The 10527-nt window shown below is 33.0% G+C and overlaps 1 protein-coding gene across 4 annotated transcripts in view; it reads right to left on the bottom strand.

Annotated features, from left to right (window-relative positions):
* The window catches only part of LOC18048833 (putative 3,4-dihydroxy-2-butanone kinase), an 11990-nt gene extending 3600 nt beyond the window's left edge, over positions 1 to 8390 (bottom strand). Inside the window, exons 1-15 of one of the 4 annotated variants that reach the window (XM_024187784.1) lie at positions 8187 to 8390; positions 7558 to 7706; positions 7407 to 7470; positions 5735 to 5847; positions 5592 to 5639; positions 5331 to 5402; positions 5171 to 5260; positions 4426 to 4605; positions 4040 to 4123; positions 3478 to 3533; positions 2143 to 2273; positions 1979 to 2071; positions 1669 to 1733; positions 282 to 425; positions 155 to 198 (exon numbers count right to left, since the gene is read on the bottom strand). In XM_024187784.1, the coding sequence (XP_024043552.1) occupies positions 155 to 198; positions 282 to 425; positions 1669 to 1733; positions 1979 to 2071; positions 2143 to 2273; positions 3478 to 3533; positions 4040 to 4123; positions 4426 to 4605; positions 5171 to 5260; positions 5331 to 5402; positions 5592 to 5639; positions 5735 to 5847; positions 7407 to 7470; positions 7558 to 7641 (1268 nt within the window). In that variant the 5' untranslated portion in view covers positions 7642 to 7706; positions 8187 to 8390. The remainder of the gene's footprint in view (positions 1 to 154; positions 199 to 281; positions 426 to 1668; positions 1734 to 1978; positions 2072 to 2142; positions 2274 to 3477; positions 3534 to 4039; positions 4124 to 4425; positions 4606 to 5170; positions 5261 to 5330; positions 5403 to 5591; positions 5640 to 5734; positions 5848 to 7406; positions 7471 to 7557; positions 7707 to 8186) is intronic. The other 3 variants (XM_024187783.1, XM_006441262.2, XM_024187785.1) reach the window with 3 other exon arrangements.
* Positions 8391 to 10527: the final 2137 nt, after the last annotated feature.

The following is a 10527-nucleotide window of genomic DNA, read 5'->3' as shown; positions in this document are numbered from 1 at the left end:
AGTTTGCATAAATAATGTGCAAAAACTCGGGCAAAAAATGGAAGGATAAGATGATAAATGATTTTTGGTCCAAAATTTGCCACAGATGAGCCTAGGTTAACTTCCTCAGTGAAGCAACTAAAAGTTTCCTAAATTGCTGGAATTAGATACTTACTACTTTTTCTTGTCCTCTAGAATTGCTGTTGCACCTCTATACATCTGCAAAAATAAATAAAATTGACATAGGATGGAGAAAACCAAGCACTAAATCAAAGATGCTAATGGAGTTCGACTGGACTCACTGTTGACCCACAGTCACCATCACCAACTTTGCTATCCCATTCATTCAATCTATCCCTAAGATTGACAACCGCTTCTGCTGCTGCTTCAATAGTCACCTCAAGTACATGGCCTTGTTGACTTAGCTGTAGTGGCCGACCTAATGACTAACCAAAAGCAAGCATGGTCAGTTAGTGCTGATGTGAGACTGCACAAACAAATTGTACTTACCAGCAATTAAGCAATTATGAAACCAACAATAAACATGTTAATATTGTTTACAGAATCATAAAGCTATTCTGCTCAAAGCCTCAAATTTGACATATAAAATTGTAAACTGAGTAAAACTACAGAATACAAAATGCAAATGACACAATTGTTTTAAGAGTGAATACACTGATACGTCGAAAAAATTAAAAAATTTCAGAGTTAATCTGAAACATCTTAATTTTATTATGCACCAGCCTATTTCACTGAAGACATAAGCACAACTCTCCTTATTTCAAACAAAATGCAAAGCCATTCATTCCATTTGGTATTGAAATTTCTTGAACAAAACAGATCTAGGACAGTGAGAAACAGTATTCCGTGCTTTTTATCCACTGTCTTACTTTTTTTTCTTTTATTTTAAACTGTTTCCAATGCTCTTTGTGCTTGAAAATTCATCAATTCATTCTTCAATTGATCACTATGTATTTACATCCAAAACAAGTCCTTTAGTAACCTGTTACTTTTCTATCTCAATACAGAACCAGATGCACAGGAAATGAAGGAACATTAAACAAAGTATTGTCCATCATTAACAAAAATAATTTGGATCATTTGATATTTGTTGTACGAAACTATTTTTCTTTCCAAAAGACAAAAGGATAAACTCGTTAAGAGTGTAGAATTACTAGATTTTCCAAATTTTTAAAATGTAAAGAGGGTGGAATCAAATGAAATTTTGTTGCTAGGAGCTTAAAATGACCCAAAAAAAAAAAAAACAAAACTCCAGCAGGTAGGTGAGGTGCAGACTCTATTCCGCCACTGATAACCTTGAATCACAGAGCTCGAGATTTTCTTAAATTCCTACAACCAAAATGAAAATTTATGAGTACATGCCTATAAACTTTTAGAATGGGATCCGATCTCATCTCTGACTAATCTACATCCCTGTTTTTTGGATAAGAGGAACCTACTGCGAATGTGAAGCTCCATTGCAAGAGACAACAGAAGGAGCAATTAGCAACTACCTATACAGTACCTAATCAACTCTGCTTGTATTAACTGATACACTGCCATATAAATGTGATTAATGGATCAACAGATGCGGAAAGTAGCCTGTGACGAGGAAACATCTTGCAGAGAACACTATGGGGATTGCCATTTTGTATTCATAAGAAAAGCATTTGAATATAGCAAACTAACCTCGTCACTCTTCGTTGAATGAGAAGGTGGCATTGGAACAGGAATCTTGGCCGGTGGACGATTACCTACAAGTAAAGAACTCCTGAGCTCAATAAAAGTAAAATCACTATAAGAAGTTACTTTTTCTTTCTATCTGGAGTTACACAATAAATGAACATTTTTTTCCCCTAAATTCCCTGATATATGAACTTTATAACAGTAAAACATATAAATCAGTTGGCCATTAGGGAAGTTTCACACATGATATCTTTATTAACAGAAATGAATACAAGAACACAGAAAGAATAAACTATCATCACATATCACTGACCGTCCACACCAACTGGCCAATGAGGGGCCTTAGTTGTAGCATCAAGATGCTTCAAGATTACTTCATCTGCCTTCATGATGGAAATTGAGAATCCTGAAAGAAACCACCACTCAGATTCCTTGTTTCATCACTTCAACCTAACGCTGTTAGCACCATAAACAAACCTGCCATGTCAAGAGAAGTCATGAAAGATCCTGTGTACACTCTTTCAACAGCCAGTCCATGTTCCAGTTGCAAATTTGGGACTGCTTTTCCTGCTGCAATCATCAGTTCCATCACAGGAGTGGCACCTAAGCTGCAGGCAACAGAGTAAAATATTGTGAAACGTTCCCTCACGACCAAGAGTGCTGCCTTCATGAGTACGAAATGCAATAAAAAAAGCATTGTTTAATCATTTCTAACGGCTAAAATCATCCTTCAAAGCATAAACAGCACTGTTAAATGGCATGAAACGTGAATATTATATTCGAAACAAATGATTTTTTCCAGATCCCTATTCTATGCTAAAAGCAAGTCATTAAGAACATCGGAAAAACACTTCTTTCCAAGCTAACCGTGCAAATATATATAATTTATAGGTGGGTTATTTGAAATGCTATCTTGCTCTCTGTTGATTAAACTGACTTCCAGGACTATTGTTTAATCTTTTAAAGCCATGCTAAGTCAAAGAATTACCTATGAAAATATGGAGATAATGTTCAAATAAGGGAATATTGCAAAACAAGAAAGGTAATCAAAATCTGATCCAAGGTTTTGTCGACTATCAATCTAAATAATGGATTTCAAAAACATTGGGCAGGATAATTGACTTGTATAAGGTTAATTGTATAAAATCAAAAAAGAATTAAGAAGCACAATGTACAACGAAAAATAAAATAAATAATCAAATAAAAATCAAGAAAAATATTAACTTGTATTTAACTTCAAGCTGCCTTACTAATTTAAAATTTCCTATTATTGTTAACATCTAACAGCCTCATCATGAAAAACAACAAGTTCAACTCCATAACCGAGTAAGCATATGCTTCCTGAACATATATAGGCACTTTTCTATCAATTCTAAAAAGAGAAAAGTACAAAGGCTAATTAAAAATGAGGGAGAAACTAATTTTATGTTCAACAGAGTCCACTTTCAAGCTTCTTTCGGGCTTTTGTGTCAAATTAGAGTTTCAAGACACCTTGTTCATTTTCATCTAAAATGCAAGGGGCTATTGAATTTCTTCCCAAATGTGGTATATCTTTTCTTTGGAGAGCTCTTTGTATCGGCTTTTTAATTTTCAGATATCCTGGGCTTACAGGTTGTATGTAAAAATCCAGATATCTACCAGGATGATCCTGGTTTCTATCGACAGTTTTTACACTCCAATACATCTGCCACTCCAATAGTATAAGCCTATTGGTCCCCATAAAAATATAATATAAGGTTGCTCATTCTACCAAAAATATATAAATTATAAGGAAATTTATATCCGCAACATAGAAGAGGGTCAGTGACCTACCCATTAATCATGAGCACCACTCTATTACCTCGGGTTATTGGAACATAATTAGTTTCCTGCAAAGATCGAACAACAAGAACAGTAGAACATCAAATTAAGTAAGCTCTGGAGTAAAATATTGCATCAAATGGTTCATGCGTTGATCAATAAGGATAATAGAACATCACATTCACTATGCTCTGTCATAAGATGTTTCGTCATATGCATGGAGGAAAAAGTACATGTCATAAGAAAAGTTAATGCAGTAAGGGTTTAGGCATTATATTTTCTCAAGCCTTCCATACAAGTCCTGAAGGCATATATCACCATCTATCTGAATAATAGGTCTCAACTCGGGAGGAAGAACAAGTAATAGACATAAAGCCATCCACTCAGGTTAATGCTTAGCTAAATTTATATTTTTCTGTCTTTTAACTTGTTTCTTATCACATTAAAGTAAGGAAACCCTTGCTGGATAATGAGAGACAAACACACACACACACACATTATTTCTACTTTTTATAAGGCAGCAAACAAAGTCATTATGCAAAAAGAAGATATCTGCTTAGATATTGCAGCATACCGTAGACAATATTTGCTTAAGAACGTGAGATACAACCACATCTACCGGCTGAAGATCAGCCACTGCAGCACCAGGTTCACCATGCTGAAAAGAAATTTATCTTATTATAAGTCAGTGTAAATGTGGAGGCGAAATTTGGGTCTGATGGCTAAATAAAAGCCACAGCCTCAGTAAAGAGCTCCACCAAAATAACCAGCTACTACATAAAATGCATGTTATCACAAACAGCCAACTCAAGATAGAACTCGAAAAATCTGGACATAGGGAATTTGCTCTGGTTAATCCAGTACAAATTAAAACAACAAATTAATTTTTTTAGAAGTATATAGATATAAATGCTACACTAATTATTTTAAAAATAAGTTGCCACATTGAAAGTAACTCACAATTCCGAGACCAAGTTCCATCTTTCCAGGGCCCAAACGATCTGATGTAACCTGCCCAGGCAGCGTACAAACAGATAATGCAACACCCATCGTTCCTACCATTTCAGATGCACGTTTAGCTTCTGCAGCAACATCAGCAAGAGAAAGGCCACCAGCAGCAGCAGCTCCAGCAATCTGTCTCTTGCAAAGAGTAATTATTAAAAACACACCACACTTAGTAAAAATACAAATGAAACAACAGATAAAGCAGTTGTCTTTCAAACAAGTCATCAAGTTGTGATATGCAACCCAGTTAAAAACTCAACAACACTAATAGTAATTACAAACTGAAAGCAAATAAGTCTAAAACCTTGCCAGGATAGGAAAATTAGTCTATTTTGTCTTTCTTTCTGCTAGATACTACTAAAAATTGACAGCATGGTAAGCTTTTTGCATCAGAAACTAGCAGTAAATTTTTTCATACTATAATAAAAAACACTTTGAGCATAAATGGATTGGGATTACAAATGGCAACTGAAAACAACCTTACATAAACATAAATTTGGTTGATGATGAAAGTAAACAAGTCAAGTAATGTCGTGATAAATTAAAGGAGAGAAGAGAAACTAACGAAAGGATGACTCATGCAAACACAGACAAAAAGAAAAGGCCTATAGTGTGTGCAAGTGAATGAACATGCAAACAACCTTTGTGCATGTGTGAAGAGGAATGGGGTTATGGGTTGGGGGGAGGGGTAAGAACGAACCTTGTTCACAAGAATAGTCCCCGCTAAACCTCTTCGTCCAGCAATGCCACGAGGAGGAGGCAATGCACAATCATCTCCAACAATAACGATCTGTAAATGCAAAGAATATCATCATTATTTTAATATCTTACATACTTGAGTATAAATTTTAAGAACATACCTCTACTTTATAACCTTCAGATTTTGCTTGTTCGGCAGCCAAACCAAAATTTAAACGATCACCAGTATAATTCTGTTAACATCCAGATTGCAAAAATATAAATCAAGAAATAAAAGCCAAATAAGGATTCATTGGGATCATAATTGGTAATAGCAATTCTAACCATAGTACAATCAAAAAGCTCCAAAGAAGAAACTTATAGAATGCAATAAAACAATTAATTGTTAAATTGCCACCTGAGTGCTTTTGATATAACAGTACCGTGACAATAAGAAGACATCCCATAGGACCAGTTACAGCATGAATGCCCTGAAGTTAAATGATACAGGACCAGTAAACCAATTCAATATCATAATTCACAGAATTACTAGCAAGATAAACGTATAAGAAGCAATAAAACATACAGCTAGAATTGAATCCACTGGAGGAGATGCAAAAACATCCCCGCAGATTGCAGCTGTCAGCATCCCTTCTCCCACAAATCCAGCGTGTGCAGGCTCATGTCCGCTTCCGCCACCTGCATCACAAACAATATCAAGATAACAAAGATCCCAATAATATGATGAATCCAGTGTTTGACAAAGACAAGCGGCTGCAACCACTTGATCAAAGGAATGTCGAAAAGTCTACAACCCAAATGGCCCAACTTCATTCAGATATGGACCAAAATTTAGCCAATTAAACTAGGAGTGTTCTTACAAGCGAGAGTCCTAAAGTCTTATTTAAGAAGTAAAGAAAAAGATAATAATTCAAAGCTGTCTTTAACTTTTTAACAGTTTTATATAGGAAGTTTTGTCAAAGGATCTTCAATTTGTAAGTTTAAAGAGTCGTCCTATATTTCCCAGGTTTATGAAGAGGTTCTTGATAGCAGACAGCCCTGAGCCCTACATTATCTACTTGTTAGGTCACTAGTAGAATAGAGTTATAATTGGCATAAAAATGGACTAAAGATTTTTTTTTTTAAACAATTGCATGCAGATTCTTAGTCTATTTACTGCTGCAAAAGCATGACTTTATTAGAAATGGATCTCCTATATTTCTGACATCTATGCTGGTAAATTGTTCCTTTAATCTTGATCTATCAAACCAAAGAACTATCACATTTGTGAATTTGAAAGCATAGAAACAGCAATATGTCAGATTGTCTGCCGCAAGGGGCTTGGGATTTTGACCTGTCGAAGCAACGAAAGATTAAACACTTTATTTAAAATGATAATAATACTGCATTTCACCTTTTGTTTCACAAAAATATAAGAAAATCTGAAACATTGTTTTTCTGATGGACGGTTTACCTGATACCTAGTCATCTGTTTCAAAGTTTGTCTCATGATGTCCAATTCAAAAGTTTTGTCATATGTGAAGGCTCAACCCCAACTTATATTTCGTAGGCAATCTGTGAACCTTAATGCTAAAACAATTTGTCACTTTTAGGTAAAGGGGCTAATTGATCTAGCTCTGAACCGTATTATACAAATCCAACCCAAAAGATTATCTAGTACATTGAGGCCTAAACAATTCTGTATTTAGACATGGCCAATTTCAGTTTTTAGAGCACCATGGGGACTCTTGCTAATGGAAAGAAAAATCACTTGAAAACTAATCTAGTGTTAGAGAGTTGAATTATGTCTTTCCTGAGTAAATGGTTGGCATGACATGCTCAAAGTAAATGATTCAGTAGGAATGATGTCATTATGCTTTGATATGAAAGATGTGGGAAATAATATTTCATGACGGTTATTTATTTATTTATTTATTTTTTAAGTTACAGTTTTACTATGTTAATTAGAGAAGTAAGCAGCATCCCTTTCCAAGAATCTCACCTAGAAACCAATGGCATTACTTCAAAACACATTCACATCACAGTAGCTAAGAAATAATCTATTTTAACTTATTCATTCATGTCAAATTACAGATTTTGGTCTATCATCCCTACAAATGCAAAACTCATTACATTCGATAATTCATGGTTAAAACTATAAGAGCTTGAGAAAAGGTAATCACAACACAAATATGAAACAATTGTTTCAAGCTTATGACCGGAACAATATCAAGTACTGCAGCCTGAAGATATCAAACCTGATATAACTGCAACCTTGTTATACGTTGCACTTGAAACATCAGCACGTAATACAACCTTCACCTGTATTACAACAGAAAAGGAGACAAACTATAAGTAGCATAACAGCTATGTTTGACAGCACAAGTGGAACATAGAAAACTTATTCACCTGCGGAAAACCGTCCAAGAACTGCAGACCAGGATAGGTTTCCACAAGACCCTCAATGAACTCAGTCACCACATCTGCAACCATTTAAATAAGCTATTTCTTCTTTCTTCTCCACAAATAAGAAAGTAAACCCACTCTCCTACATGATTCTATCATCATTTTGCATTATAAGTCATCACTTCAATGCCTAATAGCAGTTTAAACAATATTGTACAGACTTTCTTTTGTTCATCAAAGAAGCAAAACAGACAGACGCCATCACATGTAATAAAAAACAACAGCTTTGTCAAAAATGTTCATTTCATATCTTAGGAGTATTCACTTTCACACAAGCAAACAGAGCCCATAGTTTATGAAATTTTTACATTCAAATTCTGTGGCCAAGAAAAAATTTAAGGGGAGAAAAAAAACCTAGGCCATCATGCACATTCTGATAACATGCAAAAAGAAAATTAAATAAAAATACTCGTGCAGGCAAAAATAGCTTTAAATTAGAACCAATTTATATATTAACCAAAAAGAAAAACATAACACTCGAATTTTCATATCTGTTTTTCGCGGCGACCAGGAAGAGCGCAAAAAATGATCAATTAAATCAAAAGGAAATAAATAGGGAGAAAAATGCAAACCATTGGGATCACTGATAAGTTTCTTCCCTTGAAAGGCCATAATCGAAGAAGAGTAAGAGCGAGAAACGGTACCCTTTAAACCCTATTAAGTGTAAAGGCTGTGGTTTTTGCATCAATTTCAAAAGAGAGAGAATGGTTGTCTGGTTGTTTTTGGTGGTGACTTATAGATTTGGAGAAGTCGATGGTTTGTCTCAACAAGAAATGAAAAATTATTCCTTTTGATTATTTTACGGAATAGTGGGGCAAAATGGCCCCACCCTTTACCTGAAAAATTGACCCAATTCATTATTTTTGTTCTAAAACTAAGTTTTTCTCTTATTAATCGGGCAATTAGTACTTTAATTTTCCTTTTATAAATAAGTAGAGATAAATAGGAGAATTCAAATATATAAAAACAAAATATTTTTTGACTAAGTGGGAAATGATCCTGATATTGGTTGTCATCTATTTGGACCTACTATGCCATTAATAGATAAACGAAAAACATGGAAACTATAGTCTAAAAATTTATTTTCTATATATTCAAAATTGATATATTTTTATCTTTTGGATCTGTCCATAGTACCAAATTCTATTGTCTAAATTCTTTTTATAAATAAATAGAGATAAATAGGAGAATTCAAATATATAAAACCAAAATATTTTTTTATTATAGTTTCCATGTTTTTCGTTTATCTATAGAATATTGCACTCTTAAAATACCATAGCATAACCTTATCATTTTAGAGTACACAGTTTTTCTTGAAAATCGCTACACTAGGGTGGTATTTTTCCCCTCAAACTGATGAATAATATTTATTTAAGGAAAATTATCAATCATATACCCTTAATTTATTCCGTTATTAAATTTACTATAACACTTTTAGAATATATCAGTCATCCATCCTAAATTAATAAAATGTATCTGCTGTCCACCAAACCGTTAGTTACCATTTAAATATGATGATCTCAGAGGGGTAATCTGGTCTTTTCATATGATACAAGTGATAATTCAAGGGTATATAAGTGATAATAAGAGATTTTAAGGGTATACAAGTGATAATTTTTAATAGTAAAATCGTCAATTCACTATAGTTCCGTTAACTTTTAAACGGCAGCCAATGATTTAGTGGTCGGTAGATAACTTTTGTTAATTTAAGGTGGACGATTGATACACCCTTAAAGTGTTGTAATATTTTTTATAAAAGCACAAATTTAAGGTATACGAATGATAATTTCCCTTTATTTAAAAATTTCTAACTTTTTTTTTCATTTTTAGAACTTTATATGAATGTTGTCAATACCTATCAATTATATGGTATCAGTATCATGACTGTCATCTTCGTGTGTGTGTACATACATACATACATACATACATACATACATACATACATATATATATATATATATATATGTGTGTGTGTGTGTGTGTGTCTATCCACCACACAATATAAATGTGTTGATTATTTCACTTTAATCATTTCTAATATGTTGTTAGAAGCCAATGAAGATTGCAAAAAGACTTGAGCTGGGTTCAAATTTTGAATTCTAGGCTCGGATCGGGCTGGGCCTGAGCTTCCATGGACTGGCATCCTTCATTATCCTTACAAAACCCCACTTCATTATAAAATTATGTCTAAAAACAAGCAAGAATTAAACATATTTGACAATTTTTAAAAAAATATTACTTGTATTCATAATCAGTCTATTTTTTTTAATCTTTTCTATCAGCCACTTTCTTTTAACTAAAATAAATTACAAAAATTTATTGTTCTTTTCATATTTGTTATTGATTACGAATTTTTAAACCTAAGATTGCTTTCATATTATAATTTAAAATATGTGTGTAATTTAACTTAATGACTAACTTTTAAAGATCCATCACTTAGAAAACCTTTTAATTTATGTGTAGGTACTAATAAAATTGCAAAAGAAAAAAAATAAAAGAATACTACTTTGAGTTTTTACAATAAAAAAATTAAATAAAAAAATAGAAGAGCATATTAAAAGAAAAGGACATTTTTTTGAATTAAAATAAAAATAATTGATAATGGAATTTTATGAGGAGATTTAAGGAGAACTAATTGTCCAACTGCCCCTGAAAAAGCTGAGGCCCGATAATTAATCTTTAATTTTTTTTATTGTTTTATAAACAACCATTTTTAATTTTTAATGCATTCATTTATATCTAAAATTTTAAAGCCCAATGTAAATGATATCTGAAAAAATAATGATATTCAACCCCTCTTCTTTGAGTTAGAATATTAGCAACTCTCCGAAAAAAATTTTAACAATCTTTTTTCTAAAAATACGTCATTAAATAATTAGAATGATTTACTATATAGTATAACTTTGTTAAATC

This window comes from Citrus clementina, unplaced genomic scaffold (assembly GCF_000493195.1).
Source record: "Citrus clementina cultivar Clemenules unplaced genomic scaffold, Citrus_clementina_v1.0 scaffold_3, whole genome shotgun sequence".
In the NCBI taxonomy this organism is placed as follows: domain Eukaryota; kingdom Viridiplantae; phylum Streptophyta; class Magnoliopsida; order Sapindales; family Rutaceae; genus Citrus; species Citrus x clementina.
The sequence above is the reverse complement of the archived record's forward strand: the minus strand, read 5'-3'. Positions and strand labels throughout refer to the sequence as shown.